The sequence below is a fragment of the Monodelphis domestica genome, chromosome 7, assembly GCF_027887165.1.
Source record: "Monodelphis domestica isolate mMonDom1 chromosome 7, mMonDom1.pri, whole genome shotgun sequence".
In the NCBI taxonomy this organism is placed as follows: domain Eukaryota; kingdom Metazoa; phylum Chordata; class Mammalia; order Didelphimorphia; family Didelphidae; genus Monodelphis; species Monodelphis domestica.
The window spans coordinates 213,471,338-213,497,303 of NC_077233.1; the positions used below are offsets into that span (position 1 = coordinate 213,471,338).

Sequence of the window (25,966 nt, forward strand, 5' to 3'; positions counted from 1 at the left end):
TATTGTAATTTCAAAGTTGGTTATGTTTACAAGATCCATTAGAAAGAGTAGTCTTCCAAGGATCTCAGGGGTAAATGTATAATTGAAAATCTATTACCCTAAAAAATAACTACATTTCCCAGGAGCCCATTGACTTCCTGTCATTACGTACTTCATGTAGAAAGGGGACATTAGGCGGAGATGTGGAGGATCCTGCCTTCTTTGGCTTGCAGTGAGCTTGGTGGTGATAAGGCAAGCATTTGAACTGGCTGATCAGCCAAAGCCTTCTCTCAAGGTACTTTATACTTCAACCATTCTGATTATCGATAGGTGGACCATGCCATTTATGTGTTTTGTCTTTGCCTTGACTCTAATGCCTTTGTATTTTTACTTTACCTTATAGATATGGGACCAGGACACACAAGTTATTTAAGAACTTGGGAATTCCAGGACCAACACCTCTTCCTTTCATTGGCACTGTTCTTTCCTATCACAAAGTGAGTATCTATGAATTCTCCTTTCCTCTTTTTGGATGATAGAAAGAGCATTTGCTCTATCCTTAGGAGATTGGGATATAAATACCTCTTCTGGTACTTAACTTATTAAGTATGAACTTTGTCAAATGAATATTTTCCCAAGGCTTTAGTTTCCTCATCTGTAAAATCAGACATTTTGACTCTCAGTCTTGAAACTGCTGATTCTTTTCTTTTCTTTTTTGTTATATACTTCACTACCATCATCAATAAAAAAATATTTACCTAAACAAATATGTGCAAACCTGCAGACTCCACATCATTTATACATTTTTAAAATTTTCTAAATTATATTTGTATACTAATATAAACATCCTCTGCTTTTGAATTCCCTTTGGATTTGTTTTACTTGGATACTTTTTTCTCCCAAGTTTGTGGTTGATATTTTTTAAATGTAATAATGGTATGTACTCTTATTCTCTTTTCTTCTCTTCATATATTTCTAATATTTTCCACTTCTAATAATACAATCAATTACATTCAAATATCACAATCTATTCAGCTGTTTCTCCCATTTATTGCATTTGCGCTATTACCAGTAATTTTGACATAAGAAACTTCTGATTCTTTATAAGACTTCAGATTTTCCCAAGATAAGCTATCATGGATTATTCTTCAGTTTAATAGGGTAGTATGTCTAGTAGTGTACACAATTTTTTTTTTATTGGACAAAGGGCTTTTGTAGCAAGTGTAAGGAATTGAATGTTTTACACCAAATTCTGTTTGAGTGGCTGTTAGTGTTACTAACTTTCTCTAGAAGATTTACTTATTGGTGCAAAGGGAATTTCCTTTTGAATCCTATTTCTCAGGAAACTCAGTGTTCTTGGGGACAGCAAGTAGTCTATGAATTCACTGGCACAAGAATTCAAGGATGAGGTAACTGTTATTACCACTTGAATTTTCCCACAACTAATATTCTCACATAATTAATTACTTTGCCCAGGGTCATACAGCATCATGTATCAGAGGCAAAACTTGAGCCCAGGACTTCTGTGTTTTGAGACCATTAATCTATCCTCTATGCATTTCAACTGATTACATGAGAGGATTTCTTTCCAGATGTTGATTTCTAAGAAGGAGAGACAGAATATGGAGATTTACATTAGAAGATATGTTATATACTAATAAAAATTCTAGAGTAGCGTTCAAAGACATGGATTGGAGGGTCAGTGGCTGAGCTAGAGCAACCAATCACCTCTTCTATGCTTTGATTTACTAATTACATCATCAAGTTATTGTGAGAATCAAATGAGACTCATAAAACTATAAAATGGATTGCAATAGGTTCAGAAATTGTAAGATAGTGTCAAAACAAAAGGGGCTTTTAAAAGTTATAGTTATATATAGTTATAGTATCAATAACTATTCAATGAACATTTGTAAAGCTTCTACTGTGAATGGTACACTATGCTAAGCACTAAATCAATGGTTCTTAATATGAGAAATACAAAATTTTTGAAAACTGTTTTAATACATTTTGTTTCTTTTAAATGCTGTCTGTTTTATGAATTTAAAAATGTCATTTAGGAAAGGGGTCCAGAGGCTTCCCACACCACTGAAAAAGGCCCACAACACTCAAAAGGTTAGGAACACCTGCACTAAGGGAAAGACAAAGAAAAAAATTCATAGTAGATGACCTTGAAGACCCTATTGTCTAGTATAGACAATAAAATATATTGAGGTAATGGTAATATAAATGAAAATATAGTAAGAACCTTAGGGCATGGAGTATATCCATTTAACATTCGTGTTTTTATTAAGTCCCAAATGAGTGAAATAATCCCTCCTTTAAACAGGATATTATAGCATATGAAAAAGGCATTAGGGTTACAATCAAAAGAGCTAGGATCCTAGAGATTTCACTTTCTGCTGGAGGGATCAGGAAAGTCTTCATAGGATTGACCACATTTATCTTGGGTCAAATGTCAACAAGTAGAAATAGGTCTGAGCAATATATACTCCAGTCAAAATGGAGAGCATAACAACAGTAGTATAACAACATTTAATTCATATTTAATTTCCTAATAAAGGATATGATGAATTACTAAGGATCCATTAAAATATCTGATTTAAAATTTTTTTCAGGGTATTGAGGGTTTTGACTACGGATGTTTTAAAAAATATGGGAAAACTTGGGGGTGAGTATTCTAAGTAATTTTCTGATTTTAATGGACAGTTATCAAAGACCTCCTTGATACTTAGCTCAAATTCATTTGTGAAGATAGATGTATTGGAAAATTGTTTAATGCCACAGAATCCTAGGCCAGTCTTGTAGCATCTTAAAAGATCCATCTAATATGATATTATACCAAATCATGTATTCTATATATACTCCTTGTTTTAGTTCAGAGATATGATAATATGTATTTTAAGAAAGAAATAACTGGATTAAGCACCTACCATGCAACATAAATATAAAGACAGAACTGAGAGTCCCTACACTGAAGAAGCTTCCAGTCTGTTGTACAATTCAACATGTAAAGGGAATAATAAGAAATAGAGAATAGTAATGAAAAAAGATGATTAAAGGGATAATATCACATAGGGTGATGGAGGGCAACCATTATTTCTCTTAAAATTAATTTTCCTTCAAAAGACTTCTCTACTTTCCTCAATTTACTGTCTGAACCCTTATTATTTCTGATTCATGAATTTGGACCAATGAATTTGTGATGATTTCTATTTAATAAATATTATTCTTAGTGACTATAAAGAATTAAACAACAGTATCATTTTAAGGAATGGTAGAAATTTTGTGATTCATGTTTATATATGCAACTACAAATCATATAATATCACATTAATTAGTCTCACTTGAATTTCCACAAGTAATCAACAGTAACTGACAAATATTAGTAGAGTATTTAATGCTCTGCCATTCTGGACATTCCTATTAACTACCCAGATTCTAGGGATTTGGGAAGAGGTACAGAATCCTAGCACATGTATATATGACATATATGTAGAGGATCACCTCATGTCAGGAAAGGTTCATGGCTGCTGATGTCCTTTCTTGGAGTCACTATACTACTCTATTAGACCTCCAATCATCTTTTACCATGCCTTCTCTCTTTGTGTTACATCTCAGTTTTTTTGTAATACCATGACTCAGAATTTTAAATTCTATGTTAAACTCTCAGGGGGGTCATCTATTGATTGGTTCCATGCACCACTTATATTTTCTTTATAATCATCATCATCCAGTCTCTCCAGGTTAGGTGCATACCTGCGGTGCTTAGCCCTGAATACTTCCAATTATTTTCCACGGTCACTCCAACCCAATTTTTTCATCATATATTGCTTTGTGCTCTGAAGAACGCTCATCTTATCTAAACAACTTCTCTTTCCAACAGGTTGGTACTTAATTCCTAGCTTCAAAAGAAATCTGAACCTCCCCAGAAAAGTCACATTGTAAAAATTAAATTTATATCTCTAATAATAAAAACAATATATTTTAGGATGTTTAGTAATGATCATTAGAAATCAAGGAATAAAGAAGATACAAAATAAAGACCGCAAGCCCATGGTTGGTTAGCCATTTTTTAGTCAACCCCACTCACCACCAACAATGTTGATTATCCATCAGAGAGAAGAAGCCTCCAAAGTCCACGTCCTTTATCCTCTGTCTACAGGAAGTACGTAATGACAGGAAGTCAGTGGGCTCTTGGGATATGTAGTTCATTTTTTAGGGTAACAGATTTTCAATCATACACATAGAATGATGAAAAAGAAAAAGACATCCTATACAACAGTTAAGAAAGTATTAGTAGCTTATGTAGAAAGAGGTTTTGATAGTTATGGTGTCAGAAGCCACATTTCCAAAGATTCACCAATGAGCAAAAAGGGAGGAAAGAGAAGAAACAAATATCAGCAACTTTCTAGGAGTTTTGCTGAGAAAGGGAAGAACAATTGAGTATCATAGTTTCAGTAAGTGGCAAGGTCAAGGGAAGTGTGCTTGTATTTCTCTTTATTTTCTTCTCTTTGTATTTGTACTCTTCCTCTTTTGCACTTGTTCTCTTTTCTAAGTTCTACTACTTTTCCTTTCCAAAATTACTCCTTTCCAGACTTTGTCCCTCTTCTGTACAGCAAACCTGCATTTTCTACTTTCTTCAGGATATTTCCTCCTACATATGCTAGTCAACTTCAACATACCACAAACTGAACTAGGTTGGGTATTATTCCCTTGGCCCTATTCCATTTGAGTTCTGTATTTCTTGTACAATCAGCTACAGTAGAGGTGTTGAACTAAAATACTAATGGGTTCCTGCAGCTGAATATTGATTTAGACATTCACAAATTAACATCTCTCTTGTATTTTCATTATTTTGCTAAGCAATTTCCATTTCCATTTTAATCTGTTTTCAAGGAGTTTTACAGCCATTGGTAAACCATCTGTGAATATGAAACTTCTAATTTCCATAGTTTTCAATTTTCATAACGTTGAGGGTTATACTCAACTCCTTTTACTCTCTCTTATCTCAGCAACATCTCTTAAGTCTCTTTTTTATTCCTACTGCCATTACTAGCAACAATAATAAAAGTTGTTATATTCATATAAACTATTGTTGAGGCCCCTGGTTTCACTTTCCCCCATTAAAAATATTTAATTAAAAAACTATTTATTTTTAACATTTATTCTAAAACTATTTATGTTCCAAATACTGTCCTCTCCAGTCCACCCATTGAGAAGGCATGCAATATAATACAATTATACATGTTAAGTTATATAAAACACATTTCCACATTAGCATGTTGCAAAAAAAAAAAGAGCAAGTTTTCTCTGTAGAGGTAGATAGTATTTTTCATTATGGGTGGGTCTTTTGTTATTTCCTTTTTTTATTTCTTAAAAAAAAAAACACTTATCTTCCATCGTGGATCAATACTGCATGTTGGTTCTAAGATAGAAGAGTGGTAAGGACAAGCAATGGGAGTTAAGCGACTTGCCCAGGGACACACAGATAGGAAGTGGCTGAGGCCATATTTGAACCCAGGACCTCCCATTTATCAGCCTGACTCTCAATCCATTGAGTCACCTAGCTTCCTCCCATTTGTTATTTTCGTATAGCAATTGGTTCACTCTTCATACTACTGTTAGAATGATCTTTCTGGTGCATAAATCTTCTTGTGCTTATTCTTCCTCACAAAAGTCCCCAGTTTTTCCTTATTCTGAGTATAATTCAAAAACTATTGTCTGATATTCAGGACTCTTCCTTTTTCCCATCATACCTCACATTACACTTTGTTTTATATTTCTCTGATAATAACAGTAATAGCAACAAAGATAAAAATAGGAAATGTCTACTTTTTCAGTTTTCAAAGCTCATTTTACATCCTCTTATTTGATTCTCACAACAACCCTCTAAGGTGAATGATATTATTATCCTCATTTTTCAGGAACTGAGTTTGAGAGATGTTCATGACTTGTATGCAGTCTAGAGCTAGGAAGTGTCTGAAGCAGGATTCTAATTTAAGTTAAGGATTTCATGAATATTCACTGATAATTTATATTTTGGATTCTTGGTTCAGTCCTACATCTTAAAAAAAAACAAAAACATAAGGGAGCAGTGAGTTTATCAGTGTCAATATATAGTCTCAACTCTGTTTCAAACAGTCTAACTTGCTGACTGATATAATTTGTTCCATTTGGGGATGTAGGTTTTTTGATGGCACAAAACCTGTGTTGGCCATCATGGACCCAGAGACAATCAAAACAGTAATGGTAAAAGAGTGCTATTCTGTCTTCACTAATCGTCGGGTAAGTGACAGTGCAAACATAATACTATGTGGAAAGCTCTCTAAGCATGTTAAGAGTCACACAATTTTTAAACTATCTACAAACATTAGCTTCAATGTTGATACTCTCATAGAAGACAAGGCAAGCAAAGGCCATTCAGCTTGAGGGGGAGATAGAAAACAGATTTTTCTGGGTAATTTAAAACCCACTAATATCTTTTTGGTCCAAAAAACTCGGTAGTGGCAATACCTACCAACCACCAACTAGACTTGTTTTTAATCTTTCTTCCAGGGCCATATTAAAGGGAAAGAGGTCTCTCTCTTCCTCATATCCATGGGCAATAATTGTTAACAGCTGCCTTCAACAGAGAGATGGGCAAAGGAGACAGTCTTGGAAATACCTCTAAGGCTCCTTTCCTCCTTTTGGCCAAACCCTCCCAGTCATGATGGTGGGCTAAAACATCTTGTGGAGGAGGCACTGACCATCCATAACAATAATTGAACAATTACCTCACTTGTAATGCAGAATAGCTGAAGTAACAGCTTACTTCAGACAGGAAGTAAGAAAAGGTGTCCCATACTATCGTTATCACCATCACCACCATCTTCACCACCACTTCACCAGTGAGAGACAGCCCAAGTGGACATTGATCCAAGGCAGAAGGAAATGGTTTTTTAAAACTAGGTCAATATACTAGAAAATGCAATGGACTTTTAATTTTGGTTCTACTTAATGTAGTATTGCCTTTTACCTTTTTCTCCTAGATGCTTGGTCTATCAGGGATTTTGGAGAAGGCCATCTCAATTGCTGAAGATGAGCAATGGAAGAGGATGCGAACAGTGCTGTCTCCAGTATTTACAGGTGGAAAACTTAAGGAGGTAAAGCAGAGAAAACATTGTTCATTCTAAAAGACTAAGTCTAGAGGGAAGTAAGAAACTTCCAATGATTTTTTTCTCCACATAAAGTCTAATTAATAGGTCAATAAATGTAAGGGTTATATATGGTAATATTTTGCTTTCTATTTTTGATAATAAAATGTTGAAAACTTTATCTCTGGAGTTAAAGAACCTGATAGTCAAATGAGATTTTTTAAATCAATAATTGTCAAGTCACTTAATCACTATGGGTTTCTCATCTTTAAAATGAAGTAATTTGACTACATGGTTCTTAAAGTCTGTTCTCACTTTAGGTCTATCATTCTATACATTTTAAAAGAGAAAAGCAAATTTATGAAATGTCATCATGCTTCTTCTGGCTTAGGAAATGTGGTTTATTCCTAAACCCTGTTTTCCACATGTAACTGTTGTGATTTGACATTTAGATGTTTCCCATCATAAAACAATATGGAGATGTGTTAGTGAAGAACATGAAGAAAGAAGCCGAGAAAAGCAAGCCTGTAACTCTGAAAGAGTAAGTATGAATATGAGGAGCATTGGAAGACCCTGCTTGCTGAAATCCCTCTCCTGCTACACTGTTCCAAAACTAAAACATCCACTTTAGGGTTATTGTCCTGACTTTTTGATTACCAAGGCAAATTTAAGAGACAACATAATTTGTCCTTTCTCTTTGTGGCTAAATTCCTTGAGAAAGGTATTGGAAAATGATGACTAGTTTTGCTTGTTTTTCTTTAAATTTTCTTATTCTGATTCCATTGCACTTTGGCTACCAAAATTATCATCCAACTAAACCTTTAAAAGTTACAAAAATTCTTCAAAGTGACTAATAGTCTCTTTTACATTTATAAAACATTTCACATACTTTTGGAGTGATGTCTGAGTTGGCTTTGTTTTAGCTTCTTTGGGGCACTGGGTGTTTTTTAATTTCAGAATCCAAAGGCCATCTCATGTTGACCATTTACAAGAAGACATTGATGCTCTAAATTTTATGTTTTAGGTATTGATGTATGTATGTATACATGCATGCATGCATGCATGCATATTATACCTTATTTGAATATAAACTTCTTGAGACTTAGAAATATTTTTGCATCTTTCTCATATCTCCAGTACTTTACTAACAGCAATGGAACAGGTAGTGATAACAGTGATCAGCAATGTTATGCTTTTTGTACCTTGAGTACTCAATAATTCATTTATTCATTCATTCATTCACTCATACATTCACTCATGAAATGCCTTTGGACTTTTTTACGTAATTGCTGTGAGGGAATAATTACTTAATTGATGCCACTGACCATGTTCACCTCTTTCTCAAACTGCCCTGTGGTCTTTGAGCATAGAGCATAGTTTGGAAACCTGACCCTCAGGTCAGGCCACATTAAAATATAGCTGAGAAATGTGCAACTAAATAAAAAAGACTATATTATGTGAATATTATTACTATGTGGTTTTCTATTTCAATTTCTGGCCCAAAAGTATTGTTTTAAACAATCTACTGGCATCAATATCTACTGTTTGTCACTACCAACTTAAGGTCTTACTCCATGTCTTTACTTGAAAATGAAAGCTTAAATATCTGTTATGTCCTTTTTTTCTTCTATCCTCAGCATCTTAGGGGCATACAGCATGGATGTAATCACCAGTACTTCCTTTGGAATACATGTTGATTCCTTAAATAACCCAAATGATCCCTTTGTCAGAAAAATCAGGAAGTTAATTAGATTCAGTTTTCGGGACCCACTCATTCTTTCAATAGGTAAGTTGGTTCATCACCTATGCTACAAGTAACGTTTATTGCATCTCGCATAAAAATCCTTCAGTTTAATTAGGATTTATTTGTTTTTTTCTTCAGTAATTTTCCCATTCCTTATTCCTTTGTTTAAGAAATTGGATATAACCATATTTTCAAAGGATGTAACAGATTTCCTAGCAAAATCTATTTTAAAAATAAAAGAAGAACGAAAGAAAACAGAGAAGGTGAGTAAACCTCCTCAATGTTTAGAAGAATATGTGTACAATGTTAATGGTTGAGTTATTTTTATACTCTGTAGAACAAGTCGAACTGGTGATCCACTTTCCTCGGTATTCATGCTTCTCCACAGAATTTTTGTTCAATTTGGATTCTCAAATATTTTAGTGTACTTCCTGTAACATGAAGGACCATATACTTTTATCATTTAATATTTTTCAGAGTTTTTGATCTGTGTTTCTGGGCATATAAAGAGAGAAAAGACATTATTTCATTTCTCAATTAAGTTACAGACTCATAGATTGGATAAGATACATACTCAATTATATACTGCAATTTAGTATATAACACATAATTGAAATCCAAGAAGAGAAAGTGTATCCTTCTTTATTTATGTACTTATGTATTTATGTACCAAAACATGACTTGACACATACTATTGATTATGCAAGATTAGGTAAAAAACATACCTGTGCCAGTTACATTTATTTTCAAAATTCTGCTTTATGGATCTGGGCCCAAATTTAAAATAATTTAAGTTTAATATCAAAGTTCCTGCTTGGACAATTGTTTTTGGAATTCCTTTGACTTTTAATTCTTGAAGGCTGTGCTAGAACAGTTCAAGTTCTTGTCAACCCTCGCTATCTAAAAAGTCTTCAAACATAGGTATATTGATTTGTTGTATGTTTGCTTATCTAGGAACTAATCCAGCTGATGTTGAAGAAATATGTCCATTGGTTGGCACAGTGAGAACAATTTCTTTGACTATAGTGATGCTGAAAAAAAATCCATGACATTATTGTAAGATTGTGATCAGTGTGTCTTATCAGTCATATTTTACACCATTGAAGAATTATCTTTATATCCTTTTCATTAGACTTAAGAGAATTCATTTCCTGAAGTCCTTAATATTTTCTTTTAAATTCTTTAATGTCTACTTCCTTTTCATAACTCTGTCCTGGTGTTTGGGACAGAGCCATTTAAAGTTCCAGAATCTGATTGTAAGCCCTTATTTTATTCATTTGAGGAGTAGGCGCTTTCAGTCAGAAGTTTTTGATGGAAATCCCTTTAGGTAGAATTTTTAACACTGTCACTGAGCTGAATCCACAATGTGACTTCTGATCATTTAGATCTTCAGTTATATACTCTGTTTTTTAGTACATGTACTGCTGAAGCAAGAACTGAGTTGTCTAATCTGTAAGAGGGATGTTAACTTTCTGTGTCTGTAGCTAAGAGCTGTTTTCTCAAGTGTTCTACATGAATTAGTGTTTTGTATTATTTTTTTCAGCATCGAGTAGATTTTCTTCAACTTATGATGGATTCCCAGACTTCTAAAAATTCAGAGTCACACTCTCAAAAAGGTAATTTGGGAATAAGAGTACTCACCAATTAGAATCCTGAAATCACTATTTGTGATAATTGAAAATTTCCAATTTGCTTAGATAACATACAAAATGGCAAATAACAGCAACAAAGATGACAAGATGTTTTAAGAGGTTTTAAAATGGCAGAGCACTTTATATATAATACTTCATTTGATCTTCATCACAACTCTGTGAACTTGTGATAATATTTCCAGTTTAGAGATGAGGACACTAAGGCTGAAAGTTTAAGCAATAGAAGATCATAGCTAATAAATCTTTGAACCCATATATAACTCCAATTCTCTCTGATATCACCTTGCCATCTTATAAACATAACTTGAAATCTGAAGGATAATTTGGAAACAATTTCCCAAAATATATTAGAATTCACAATGGTCAAGTTAGTCTGAAGCCTGGATGATGACTCTAAAGTCTTTTTTTCATCTCATACCTATGATAGGAAGTAGGCCTGTTGGAGTGGGAAAAATATAATTTTTTTCAAGAAAGATAATCTGTACTCATATCATAACTATACTCCTAAGAACTTATGTGACCTTGTGTATAACACTTTACCTTTCTGAAATTCCTTGTCTTAGGCAAAAAAAGCACGGTATAGGACCAAATGATTAAGAGCCCTCTTGCTCTAAATCTTATTATTTTAATTTATCCCATGGCCTTCACCTGTGTTGGTGAACCTGTGGTATGCATACCTGAACAGACTGCTCCTTTCTCTGTGCAAGGCTGAGGCCATTTCTTATTTCACCGCCCCTCTGCCCAGTAGCCTAATGGGAAAGCTTCCTCCTCTCCCTGTCTAAGGTAAGGCAGGGGTCTCACATGTGGCATGAAGGTTGCACTTTGGGCACTCAGTCTCTAAAAGGTTCACCATCACTGGCCTAGACCATTGCCCTTTGTGCTCATCTAGAAAAGAAAAAAGAGGTTGAATTCAGATACAAGTTTCTCTTGCAAAATAAAAACTGTCACCAAACTACTGAAATTATGTCTTAATTATCACTATTCTCATTTTAACCATTAATATGATTTAGTATCTTCTTTTGTACCTAAGCATTCTTTCAAGAAATTGGTCTTAAGATTTAGTGGAAGGACAACTGGAATTGTGAGGCAGGGGTCTGTGTTCTAGTCTGCTTTATCCTCTCAGCATAGCAAATGTCAAAGAGTGATCTTACTTCTCTGAACCTCAACTGACTTATCTGAATAATGGTGAGAAGCATTCTTGTACTACCAATCTCACAGGCTTGTTATGATGGTCCATTGAAAAGATATAGGTTAATTATAAATACCAGAAACTAGCAAATGTAATCAATACTTACTATTACTCTCTGTACCCCTTCCCTTCATGAAACTCACCAGAGATTTATGTAGTGGGGCAAATGGGAAGATTATGAAGTCTCAAGTTTGAGGACTTAGGTTCAATTTCTAGCTCTGAAACCTATGGGTCTTTGAGAAAGTCACATGATATTTTTGTGCCTTTTTTTAATGAAATGAAAAATCAAGGTGTTCCCTTCCAGCTCTAGGTCTATCATCTTCCTTCAAACATCTCTCCTTCATATCTTCTTTTTCCCACCAACAACCACCCTATTGCAATCACTTATCCAGACTCCCCTAAAAAAAATCCTTACCTTCTCCCTTTGATTCTTTCCTGTATTGATTCCAAGGAAGAAAAGCAGTGGAGGTTAAGTGACTTGCCAAAGGTCACAAAACCAGGAAGTATCTGATGCCATATTTGAAATCAGAACCTTCTGTGCCTAGGCCTGGCTGCTAATCCCCTGAGCCATCTAGTGGCCCCCTCTACCCTGAACTTTTGCTATATCCTTCCAATGTGTCTGTCTTATGATATGTTAGAAAGAAGAGAGAATCCCCCAAAATGAATTATCAGTTTTATTACACCCAGAAACAAGAACTGAGGATGAGGCATGTTTATGGAAAGAACAGATACTGAAGATATGAAAGAAATGATACAGAAAAAAAGAAGTCTAACAACCCCAATTATATAACCTTTTCCCCTGCCCTGTGGGGATAAATTTGATGGGAGAATTCTCATCATATTAACTTATTTAAGTCATTTTATATAGATATTGAGCAGATTTATGTAGTAGCCTTTACTAAGTTTTTGGGATTTGACTAAATGATATAACAAAGGAATGATGACTTACTTGGTCTAAATAGCTCCCTTGCCTCTATTTCAGATCTGAGTGATGAAGAAATTCTGGCTCAATCCATCATCTTTATTTTTGCTGGCTATGAATCCACCAGCTCTGTCCTTTGCTTCCTTTTTTATCAACTGGCTACAAATCCTGGAATTCAAGAGAAACTTCAGAAGGAGATAGATGCATTTCTGCCCAACAAGGTGAGAAGATGAGAACAGAACTATTTTCACTGAACTCTTAACTTAGTACCTATTCATTCACTTACCTCATCTTCTAAGAGAAGTTTTGTCAGAATCATTGTGTATTTGCCAACTGTGTATTTGCCCATTATTGGGGCATGATTATGGTTAGATAAGGCAAAGGTGTGTTGGGGCACCAGTAGTTTACATGAAGTACGACTCGCAGAGAATGCAATATTTTGGAAACCAGCATGAGTCCTAGGCAAAATTCTAAAAAAGCCAATTCATCCTCTGTTCACACAGCCACTTCATAGTCCTCCCACCACTTAGCACTCATTCTCATCTCTTCTGATACTAATTGTCTTTATGACTTTGGGTCTCTCTACTAATAACCTACTATATTTCCCCCTTCCTTCCTTTCATATTATCTTTCCTTTTTCCTTGCTTGTCCTCCACTCCTCTACTTGCTTTGATTATCCTTTTCTCAGAATCTCATTCATTCTCTGATATGACTGATAACAAGAGTTATAAACTCAGGCAGAAGACAAAATGTCTCATGTATGGAAATTTGATTTTGTCTATACCAAAGAACTTTTTTTTTACACACTAGGATCACCTTAAACCAATTGGATAATCATGACTTTAGGAATATTCAAACAGTTATTTCCTTATGATTAGACTATAACCTTGAGAAGATATTGAAATAGTCCATTTAAACAGTGATGAGTGATCAAGCTACATTGGAATGGAGGGTAGATAAATTCCTAAAAGTGTCCCTATAGTTCTCATTGACCATTTGGCAAAACTGATGCAGAGCAAAAGGAGCAGAACCAGGAAAACATTATACACACAGACTGATACACTGTGGTACAATCTATTGTACTTCTCCATTAGTGGAAATTCAGTGACCCTGAACAACTTGGAGGAACCTAGGAGAAAACCCACTATCCTCATCCAGAGGAAACACTGAGGGAGTAAAAACACCGAAGAAAAACAACTGCTTGAATACATGGGTTGAAGGGATATGGTTGGGGATGTAGACTCTAAATCAGCGGTTCTCAACCTCTCAATTTGTAGCAATGAGAATACATAATGCATATCAAGTATTTACATTCCAAATCATAACTGTAGCAAAATTACAGTTTTGAAGTAGCCACCAAAATAATTTTTTGGTTTGGGGTCACTGTGCCAGACTTTACAATTTTTGAATTATTTCATTAGCACATTGGCAACTATAGTGACTTCCGACATTCCACAGATTCAATAGTAAAAATATTTTTATTCATTTCCTCTAAAAGAGAGTACTGTCACATTTGTTGACCAGGCTGACAATGGAGTTGGTAATAGATGATGCATGTGAAGGCTAGATGTGATATATCTCCTTACTATGCATAAATGTCTTTGTTCTCTTCCCAGGAAGCTGTCACCTATGATGCCCTGGTACAGATGGAATACCTAGACATGGTGATCAATGAAAATCTCAGGCTGTACCCCATAACGGGTAGGATTGAAAGGATTGCTAAGAAACCTGTTGAGCTCAATGGCTTGATGATTCCTAAGGGAACGGTGGTGATGGCTCCTCCCTATGTCCTTCATCGTGACCCAGAATACTGGCCAGAACCAGAAGAGTTTCGTCCTGAAAGGTACTCACTTATTTTTAAACAGAGGAAGAGCTGCTTAGTATTTTCTGTTGAAGTGGTTTAGAGAGAATACTGACCTGAGAGAGAGGATCAGGGTTTCAATCTTGGTTGTGTTTCTTGCTTAGCTTGCTGACTCTGAGCCTCTTCAAATCTCACAACAATATGCATAATGCTTAGTGTGGCTCTTTCAATAGCTTTGATACAGCACCTTTTTTGCATTATTTTCCACATTTTATGAATGAAGGAACTAAACCATATATATAGAATAAGTGATTTGGACTTAGCTATATAATTAAGAAGTGTCAGAAGTGGGTTTTGAACCCTGATCATTGTTAGAGTTTCTAAGCTGAAAAATGAGTGATTTAGTTTTATGTCATCTGAATTCTTTAAGCTCTAAATCCTATAATCTTTGCCTCTTTTATTTATCTAGTCTATATGATGTGATGAATGTAACCATGTGTATTTTCATGAATCATTTCTTTGTGGATTTTTTTAAACCTTAATGGTGACTAAATGTTTTAGGGAATATCAAACAGAGGATATATTTTTTCACTCAGTCAGGAGTACCTGAATTCAAAGCTTACTTCTGATACCTCTTAGTTATTTGCCTAAATGCACACACTATCCTACTCTACAAAAAGATTCTTTGAAACATTTTCATCCCTTCTGAAATCTCCCAATACCCTCACCTGTGTACTTTCCCTTACATTTTTAGTAAAAAAAGTTAGGCCACTCACAGTGAGCTCTTTCTTTTTCTCTCTTCCTCATCCCCCACAACTCAGATGACTTCTAGCACTAGTCTCTCCTTTATGCTTATTTAGAATAATCAAATAACTTTCCTTTTTACCAAAGGAAAGCCCCCCCATTTGTTCAAATGATCCCATTACATCCCATCTCTTCCAGTATATTGTGCCTTCTATCCTCATTCTTTCATTTATTTCCAATCATTCTCTATTTATTGACTCATTTCTTACTTCCTATAAATATGCCCATGTTTCTTTTATTCTGAGTAAACTTTCACTTAATTCTTCCTTCTCTGTTAATATCCTTTATCTCTTCTGTCTTGGGTAGCTAACATCCTTAGAAGGTTAACAATACAATGAAAAGTTACAAAGAGTACTTATAACTGGTGCCTCCACCTTCTCCTTTCATTATCAATATCATTTTCATCAGCAGCATCTTCTTCAAATTATAAAAAAAATTATTAATAATCTTTTTAAATTTTAGTTGTTTCTGACTTTTTCTGGGTCCATTTGATGTTTTCTTAGTTAGTATACTGGAGTGGTTTGCAATTCCATTCTCCAGTTCTTCTTACAAATGAGGAGACTACTGACCTCTCTGGCTTCCTTTAGTCCCCAAAAAAATCCTACCCTGTAAAGGAAGTCTTCTGCAATTCCTTTTAGATGTGTTCCTTTCTCCTGATAATTATTTCCTATTTATCCCATATATAGCTTGCATTATAGATATTCTCTTTGTTTTCCTTCTTCCCTTATATTGTAAGATTCCTGTCCTTGAGGACAAGGAATGTTTATCACTCCCTGTTTTCTATCACTACACTTAGTACAATGCTTGGAGAATAGAAAGCACTAAACAAATATTTATTGGTTGGTTGATTGATTCATGTATTTGTTTCATTGTTCTTTTGACAAGTCTCGGATCTTCTTTTTTACACTTTGTTTCTCCTTCCATTTTGAAAAAAAAAAGGTTCAGTAAGGAAAACAAGGAGAGCATCAACCCCTATGTGTACCTGCCCTTTGGTGTTGGTCCTCGAAACTGCCTTGGGATGAGATTTGCACTTATGAGTATGAAAGTTGCTGTTAGCCGGCTCCTGCAGGAATTTTCCTTCAGACCTTGTAAAGAGACACAGGTGAGGAGTTACACCTTTTGTTTTAATGCTTTTAAAATTTTTTTCATCTTAATAAAATGTCTTATGCCACATGAATAAATTTAACAGTATTTGCTTATTATATGCCTATTTATTGTAAGCAAGGTATTCAGTCAATCTATAATTTTTAAACCCTTCCCTTACATCTTAGAATCAATACTATATTTTGGTTTCAAGGCCAAAGAGCTGTAAGTGCTAGGCAATGGGGGATTAAGCAAATTGCCCAGGGTCACATAGCTGCAAAGTGTCTGAGGCCAGATTTGATCCTAAGACCTCCTGGCTCTAGGCCTGGCTCTCAACTCACTGAGCCCCCAGCTGCCTTTGGATCTATAATTATTAATATGAAACATATAGAGGGCCAAGATCTGAAAAACAAAGGTACTGGCTTTGGCATTAATTTGATTTAACTATAATAACAACAACAGCAAAAATGTCAAAATGCTCTTGATAGCCAACAATATAGTTTTGAAGACCAAACTGTAGCAGATCCTCTTAATTTCTCTTATTTATGAGAAAAATATGCAATGTTAAAGGTCTGGGAGTTAAGGATATCACTTAATTTCACCAAAATTCTTGATTCTATCCTAGAGCAGAATAGTATTAATAGAACGTGACTACATAATTAATATATATATATATATATTTAGAGAGAGAGAGATCATCCATTTTGTGACTGTTTCTGAAATCAATTGTATGCCAACTTTCTATTATAATCATATCAATCTAACATTGTTGTTTATGACATTCTAGCTGGTTTATCTCCATTTATATAATATTGTTTCATATGCATTGATATCATAAGCATTTATAACCATTTCTGTTTCTCTCTTGTTTGACATTGACAATTTGTCGAACTTTAAATAAATGTTCTTAATTATTTCAGATTCCCTTGAAGTTGAGCTATCGGCCACTCCTTGCACCTTCTGTACCTATTGTCCTGCAAGCTGTATTAAGGAATAAGAAAGGAAATCAACACTAGAAATCCTCCACTTTACCTATCCCCATCTACAATCATGTCTCACATTTCTCTACTATATTCCAAGAACAGAATATCCCTGGACATCAAAAGCAACTTAATTTATCTTATGAACCAAACAAAGAAATTGAAATGAGTTTTTTTTTTTAACTTCAGGGATTTAATGGGTATTGCAGATGACCTTTTGGAGATCTACTTGTCTGAGGACAATTGTAAAATGCTTAGTGGTGTTGTGTCACTTATGTTGATTTAACTGATCATGTTCCAAAAAAAATAAATCCCAACATACTAGTACCACTTAATATTACTAGATTGTACTGATTGATAGAGAACAACATGAATTGAGCAGCTGTTGAAATAGTTCATGACTACTATATTCACACTGAATATTATAATAATGTGTACTGGCATATTTTTTATTTTTAATATTTTGTATTAAAGCCTTCTGCTGCTACAAATCACTTAAAGACATGTCAGGAAATTCCTTTTTTGATATCTAGTATACTTTAAAATCATATTAATATCATTCAGTTGGATGGCTGACATGTTGAATTTTTTATCTTAATTTTTTTGTTAGTTAACTGATCAGAATATTGAAACAGAAATCTGGGTTAACCACAGATATCTTGGTTAAGTGGACTAATAGTTCAGTTATTTCTTTTTTATTTTTCTATTCCTTTCATAAACATTTGAATATTAACCCTGACAAAAGCTTTGGGCTGACATGGATTAGGTTCAGAATCAGGGGCTCTTCACAAGGGACACTCTTTTGGTCATGTCCCACTGAAACTTTTACCCCCAAATTTCAGTGTTGGTCTCTTTTCCTTTTCTCTGTACAAGTGTTAAAAGAATTCTGAGTTATTTACCACTCAGATATTTATGCAAACAATTTGTTAACAACAACAAAAAAGACTTTCTTTAAGGTGACAAAAACTGTAAAGCAAAAGCATTTATGCCTAAGCTTATAAATATTCCAAATTACTCTCCTTAAGTATCTGACTGGCCTCCATTTTACCCAAGGTTGTTCTTAGGTTAGATACTGTCAAAACAGAGAAATATTTGAGGTCACTGGAATGTCTTCTCAAACAGGGAAATGGGAGGTAAATGAGAATTATTGGATATTGAATGTAACAATAGCTAAATAAAATTTTTAAGTGAATTAACTTTTAAAAATACCTCATGATTTCTCATTCATCTTTACTTTTTTATGTTTTTAGTAAATCCAAAGTTTGAATGTAGGAATTTCGGGATTTCCTCTATTTCATTTTTCTTTCTGTAGGATTATATTCAGTTTTCCTGGGTAGGTAATTATTGATTGTAATCCTACCTCCTTTAGTTCCCAGAATGTTTTATTTTAAGCACTCCATTCCTGATTGTGGTTCCACAATATTTGAATTGTTTCTTTCTGGATGTTTGCATTATTTTTCCTTGTCCTGGGAGCTCTGGAATTTGGGTAGGATAGTCCTGGGAGTTTTCTTTTGGGGATCTTTTATCAGGAGGTGATTGGTAGGTTCTTTCAATTTCTACCTTGCTTCCTGGTTCTATTATATCTTGTCAATTTTCCCTTATAATTAAAAAAAAGCTATCTAAGCCATATTTTCTAGCTTCATAGTAATCCATAATTTAATATAATCTCTCTGTTATCTATTAACCATAACAGTTGATCTTCTGATCATATATTTGACATGTTATTCTTTTTTCATTCTTTTGACTTTTTTAAACCTCTTATGGGTTAATTAGCTTTCATTTGACTAGTTATAATTTTTAAGGAATTATTTTCCAAAATGAAATTTTATATTTATGTTTCCACTAGGTAAAACCTGCTTTTTAAGGGTTTTCCTTTTCAAATTTTTAATTTTAATTTAATTTTAATTAAACTTTCAAATTTTTAAAGGTTTTCCTTTCAAAATTATGTTAGAATTATTATTTGTTACATTTTATGTACTAGGTTGTCTCCCTTCTTTCTCACCCATAATAGAGAATTCTACCATTTGAGAAATATTTACATATTTCTCTAAAGGTGGATATTCATATTTATTCTTCAAAAAACATTGCTGTCACTGTATACACCATTCTCTTAATCCTAGTTTTTTTTGCATTTTTAAAGATACCATGTTCCCTGCAAATTTATCTCCTTGCCTACTTATGGGTAAAGCCTGAAAAAATCACAAGTTTGATAAGGGGAGATGGGGGAAATGACCTTTTGTTGAGGATTCAATCAAGCACTCAAGATTGTAAATGCCACAGCACCTCCTCCCCATCCCAACAAGGAGTTGGATGAGGTGGAGCATCTTGTGCCAATATTATTATCAAAAAATTCTGTTTTACATATAAATCCTTGCACTTGCCACTAGGGCATTCTTGCCACCGTTGCATTTTGCCAATGGAGCAATTCTGCCATGCATTTTGCTGGCAGAACATCTGCTAAGAATTTGCTATCAAGAGTCAGAGGATGTCCCCTTTAAGGAGCTACAGTAAACTTGCTGTCTTTTACTTCAGTCCTGGGCTATGGAAATTATTAGTGAGAAGAGGGGGTCTATCCTTCAAGACCCCCACTCCACTGAGTAATAATTGATCTAAGTTTCAGAATTTTTTGCCTTGTACATTTCAAAATTGTTCTGGGGCTCTGTAAGTTTTCATTGCTTTTATGTTGGCATGATTTGGGGCAAGATGTGGTCCCTGCTTTTCTGCTCTGAACTCTTTATTTTGGCCTTAGTAGAACACTTTCAGGTATTTCTCTTTAGAACTTCTAAAGAGATATAGGTGAGGAGTGACAGCTTTATATTTTCATAGTTAGGATGGTTTTTGTTAGTACAATTTAATTTTCAAATGAGTCAAATGTCATATTCCACATGGACAAATTTAATTCAACATTGACTTACTGTTACATGTGTGTACAAGGGAATGACCAGAAACAAGGAAATTTGAAAATTTGAAGAAATGCATCAGAAGAGGAACAAATGGAACTTCACAAGACCTGGGGGGATGGGATAGAATTCCATCCAGGTTCAAAAGCAGTTGGAGGAGAAAAACCAAAGTTCTTATCTGGGACTCTTTGGAGCTGGGTGGGAGAATTACAAATCCCTCAACCCTTTGCTTGAACAGAAGAAGATCTCATTTCTCAACTGGAGCCAAACTTTTGGATAAAGACTCTCTTTTTCCCTTAGGGGAACCCAGAGATTATTTCTGAAAAGATTTACTTGGTCAAACCCTCAAAGCTATATAGGAAAGAAAATGTTAGGGACTTCCTCTTCCCTCTGTCCTTTCATTATCCTTTCATTACTTTTTTTTTAAACAGCTTTATACCCAAATAAATTAGATATCTTTATTTGTAATAGAATTTAAATCGTAGTCTAGGGAGAGGAGCTTCAAATTTCATTATTACAAGAAGGATGCTGAAGGAAAATCTGACACCCTTTAGTCTAGTCTGACTGGCCCCATTGGTAACAATTCAGCTTAGGGATGGGGGGAGGAAGTGTCACTTAGAATTCAATCCCCAAACAGCTATTCATTGGTTCCTTTCTTTTCAAAGTCTCCCTTGATATTACATATGCCTTTTTGTTGTGAATAAGCTATTAAGCTATTAAGAATCAACTTATCATTATTAAAATGGGAATGTGGTATCTTTAAAAATGGACTGGGAGACCTCATTTCTCTAGTCAAGAGTGACTTAGAATATTTTTTCATATTATTATCCATAGCTTTAATTTCTTTATCTGAAAACTTTTTTCATATTCTTTGACTATTTGTCAACTGGAGAATGACTTGTATTCTTATAAATTTGATGTAATTCTCTCTATATTTGAGAAATGAGACCTCTATCAAAGAAATTTATTATAAAAAATTTTACCAATTTGTTGTTTACCTTCTAATATTGTTTACATTGATTTTGTTGGTACAAATCCTTTTTAATTTAATGTAGTAAAATTATTAATTTTACATCTGGCAATGTTTTCTATCTCTTGTTTGGTAATACATTCTTCCCTTCTTCAGAGATCTGACAGGCAACTCTTTATATGTTTCCCTAATTTACTTATAGTACCATCTCTTATTTCTAAATCATTTGCCCATTTTGACCTTATGTTGGTATAAGGGGAAATATTATTCTATCCCTGGTGTTTGCCACATTTTTGAGTTTTCCCAGTAGTTTTTGTCAAAAGGTGAATTCTTATCAAAAAAAAAAAAAACAACTGTAATGCTTGGATTTATCAAACATTAGATTGCTAAGGACAATTATCCCTAACTTAATCCATTGATCTACCTTTCTATTTCATAACTTGTACAAGATTGTGTTCATGATTACTGCTTTAGAGTACAGTTTGAGATCTGATACTGCTAGGCTACCATCTTCACATTTTTTTCCCATTAAATCCCTTGATATCCTTGACCTTTTGATCTTCCAAATGAATTTTTTGTTATTTTTTCTAGTTCTTTGGTTCAGTTTTTTGGTAATTTGATCTGTATGGCACTGAATAAGTCATTTAGGTAGAATTGTCATATCATTTTAGGTTGACCTATACATGAGCAATTAATTTTTTTCTAATTCTAACATTATTTTTATGAAACATGTTTTGTAACTGTGTTCATATGATTCCTGTGTTTGTCTTGGCAAATAGATTCCCAAGTATTTTATATTATCTAGAGTTATCTTAAATGGAATTTCCCTTCTTATCTCTTGATGCTAGATTTTGTTAGTAATATATAGAAATGTTGATGGTTTATGTGGGTTTATTTTCTATCCTGCAACTTTGCTAAAGTTATTATTTCAACTAATTTTTCAGTTGATTTTCTAGGATTCTGTTAAATTTATGGTTGGACTGAATAATATTTTAGTTGGTCACCAGGGATTTAATTACTAAATCCCAAATGAATTACTAAAGTCAGAATGGAATTTATGGTAGTTTATTTTACAATGAAAGAGGGAAGTTATTAAGGAAGAGAGAAAGAGAAGAAAAGAGAGAGATAGCTGCTCCAACCTCTTCTGAGACAGACAGGAGTTCAGAGGCCCAAACCAAGGGAAAAGAGTCTCAAGATAATGGACTTCTCCAGAGGCTATTGCCTCCAGAAAGGCCAAGGGAAAGGGAGCCAGCCTTTACACTCACTGTGTGTCAGTTCAAAGGAACAGGGTCACTAGGAAAAAAAAACAGGTCCAGTCATCACTCTTCTGAATTAAGAATTATTCTCTACTCCAATAGAACTGTCAGTAGAACTCCAACAGAAGTGGAATTCCAAGTTGAACTTCTAGAAGAAATACCTTCAGGCCCTTGTCACTCTCATTTAAAGACCTTTCTTTCTCACATAATTTCCCTTAATCTATATGTCTACCAGTCATAGCCAATGGTCCACTCTAGGACCACCCAGGAGGCCATCAGAAGATTTGTTATGCACTCTTTCACACATGGGTCACAGACCTTCCACTTGGTGTGTGAGATGGGTGTTTGTACCAAATGAGCAGATCTCCATACTCAGCTTTAAATACTGTGCTTATGCTTTTGGGGATTAAAATCTAAACATAGACAGATCTCTATACTCAACTTGAAGTACCATGATTACACTTTGGGGATTAAATCCAGAAATAGACAGATTACAATTTGTTCTTCACAATCAAGGAAGAGCTAAGTACCTTCATTGTTACAGTCAGGGGAGAGCCAAATCCAATCTTCACAGTGTCAAGTGTACAGTGATTCAGCTGATCATGTTCCAAAAAACAATGAATCCTAATAGGTTAGTCCCATTTAATATTAGTAAGTTCCAGTGATTTAATGGATAAAAATTGAGAAAATCAGGAACTGAGTAACTGTTCATTTCTTTTTAAATTAATAATAATCCTTGATGATTGGGATTATAATGAACATAGGAATATTGAGGAGGGTATATTTTTAATATACTGCATTCAATAACTATACTGTTTTAAATTACTAAAGACATTTATACAAAACTCTTTTTGGTGTCTAGTATACCTTAAAATCATATCAGTATTATTTAATTGAATGTTCAATGTGTTGCTTTTGAATATATTAACTTTTTTGTCAATTACTGGTCAGAATGTTCACACAGAAATCCAGCTATGGATATCTCTGTTAAGTGGAACAATAGTTCACTTAGTTCTTTTTTCCTTCTCCATTTATTTTACAAACATATGGGTATAAACCCTTATCAAAGCCTTAAGCTTACCTGGATCTAGTTGGTCTCAGAGTTTCCTCAGAATTCACACTTTTTTGTTTGTGTCCCATTTCAGAGTTTCACACAAGAACATCAACATTTGTCTCTTTTCTTGTTCTCTATACAAATGGTAAAAGAATCCTTAGTTTCCACCATATATTCTTGCTAATCATTTGTCAAATATAGAATAGACTGTCTTTCAGGTAATAAAAACTGTAAAAGAAATGCTTGTATACCTCAGCTTATAAGCAGTCAAAACAACTCTTCTTGCATTTGGGGGTAGTCTGTATTTTACCCAAGGATACCCTGTAGTTGAGGTAGAGCGAAAACAGGACAATATTTGAAGCTGTTAGAAAGCTAATCCTTATCAAATCTATACCTCCTAACACAGTCTGTTTAAGCCCATGTTCAATTGAATTCTGACATTTTACATTTCCCCTTAACAAATAACTAAGTTCTTTGTGTATTTAAGATGGGTTGCTAAATGTTTGAAAGAAAAGTCAATGACAACTTTTTTCACCATCTTCTACTAGTAATCAAATTTTCTTTTGTACTGCTTCTTAATTGTTTAGGCATTGACCTTATATTTAACCAGTCTCATGTAAACCTATATTTTCTCATCTCTGCATTAAATCATTACTTTAGTAGGTTTTTAACTTGTATCCTTCCTCTTAATTTCTCCCTCAATGAGTCCATCTTCTGCATCCATCCCAGATTAATGTTCTTAAGATTTTACTTTCAAAATAACATTTTCCTAGTCAAGTTTTCCATTTTTTTCATTGTGTACAAGGTCAAGTACAAACTGGTGGTATTTCATTTATATATTTATTATCAATAACCATAAACATTTTCAAAACAAATTTTAAAATAGTGTAAACATCAAATGAATCATGTCACACACACCACACACATATGCATTGTGACCATGGGTAAATCATTTAATATTTTGTTTGTGCATTTGAGCATACCATTTGATTCAGCTATACTACTACTACTGGGTCTTTGTGTAAAAGACATTTGAAAAAAAGAAGAAAAGTTTGTACAAAAATATTTATTTCTGTTCTTTTAGGGGTGGCAAAGAATTGGAAGCTAAAGAGATATCCATCAAATGGGGAATGGCTTCATAAGTTGTGTTATATATTTGTAAGAGAATACTAATGTGTGATAAGAAATCATGAGAAAGATGATTTAGGAAAAACCTGGGAAGGCCTAAATTAACTGAAGCAAAGTGAAGTGAGGGGGACAAGGAGAACATTGCACACAGTAACAGAAATATTTTATGTGATGAATATTTATGAATGACTTAGCTTTTCTTGGCAATACAATGATCTAAGACAATCTAGGACTCATGATGAAAAATACTATCTTCATCCAGAAAAAGAACTGATGGAGTTTGAATGCAGATTGAGACATACCATACTCTATTTAACTTTTTCTCTTCACTTCTTTTGATTGTCCAAGTTCTCTTTCATAAAACAACTAATATGGAAATATTTTTACTTTATTACACATCTATCTTCCTTATCAAGGAGGAGGAGGAGGAGGATTGAAAAATGGAGGGAGAGGAAGAATTTGGCTCAAACTTGGAAAGGTGAAGGTTAAAATTATTTTTTCATGTAATTGAGAGAAAAATTAAATATTTAAAAAAGCAATTTGGAGCTATAAACAAAAAGCTATTAATCTCATCATACACTTATAATTCATCAATACTGGTACTGGCTATACAACAATAAAGGAATGAGGAAAATGTCCTATATGTGCAAAAATTTTTTATAACTTCTCTGTGATAGTCAAGTATTAAAAACCGAGAGGATATTAATCAATTGGTGAATGGCTGAACAATTTATGGTGTATCAATTAAAAAAGAGTGAAAACTTTTGTGGTGTAAGAAAAACTGAAGATATTTTCAGAAAAACCTAACAAGTCTTGTTTTAATTGACAGAGAGTGAAATGAGGACAATGAGGAGGACAATTTATACAATAACACTGTTGTAGAGATAATAATTTTTGAAAAAATAATGGAATGTTGATAAGTACTATGACCAATTAATTATAAAACATGTTATCCAGGTTTAGACAGAAATCTGATAAATTCAGAGTGAAGATTGAAGCATATTTTTCTATCTAGTTTTGGAGGGTATGGCAAATATGAAATTAGTTTTATATTAATATTCATACCAGTAGTGAGTTTTGTTCTGCTTTCCTTTGCAATGTATAAGGGGAGAAGGAGAGGACAGAGGATTTGGAATGGAAAACTGCTAAAGTTAATTATTGTCTTCTGAACTTAACTTACCACCAACAAATATCATGCATTTATCCCCACCATGGGTCAATAGATGGAAACTCAGAGACTTCAGGGCTGGAGATTTGTATAGGACTCATAATACTTCCTGCTGGATCATAATTTCATTATGTATCCTTTTAATTCCACCCCTTGGTTTACAGCCTATATATTCCTCTCAAAATTTGACAGGAATGGCA

At 34.0% G+C, this 25,966-nt stretch overlaps 1 protein-coding gene across 7 annotated transcripts in view; it reads left to right on the forward strand.

The window, feature by feature from the left end:
• The window catches only part of LOC100013238 (cytochrome P450 3A4-like), a 42,641-nt gene extending 24,143 nt beyond the window's left edge, over positions 1-18,498 (forward strand). For 3 of the 7 annotated variants that reach the window (XM_056806473.1, XM_056806471.1, XM_056806474.1), the window contains exons 2-13: positions 383-476; positions 6,168-6,267; positions 7,011-7,124; positions 7,568-7,656; positions 8,753-8,901; positions 9,030-9,122; positions 9,814-9,860; positions 10,403-10,475; positions 12,683-12,843; positions 14,239-14,465; positions 16,167-16,329; positions 17,231-18,498. In XM_056806473.1, the coding sequence (XP_056662451.1) occupies positions 385-476; positions 6,168-6,267; positions 7,011-7,124; positions 7,568-7,656; positions 8,753-8,901; positions 9,030-9,122; positions 9,814-9,860; positions 10,403-10,475; positions 12,683-12,843; positions 14,239-14,465; positions 16,167-16,329; positions 17,231-17,326 (1,404 nt within the window). In that variant the 5' untranslated portion in view covers positions 383-384 and the 3' untranslated portion in view covers positions 17,327-18,498. Of the gene's footprint in view, positions 1-382; positions 477-2,597; positions 2,651-2,681; positions 3,866-6,167; positions 6,268-7,010; positions 7,125-7,567; positions 7,657-8,752; positions 8,902-8,997; positions 9,123-9,813; positions 9,861-10,402; positions 10,476-12,682; positions 12,844-14,238; positions 14,466-16,166; positions 16,330-17,230 lie in introns of those variants that run through there. The other 4 variants (XM_056806472.1, XM_056806469.1, XM_056806470.1 and 1 more) reach the window with 3 other exon arrangements.
• The last annotated feature ends 7,468 nt before the right edge of the window (positions 18,499-25,966 follow it).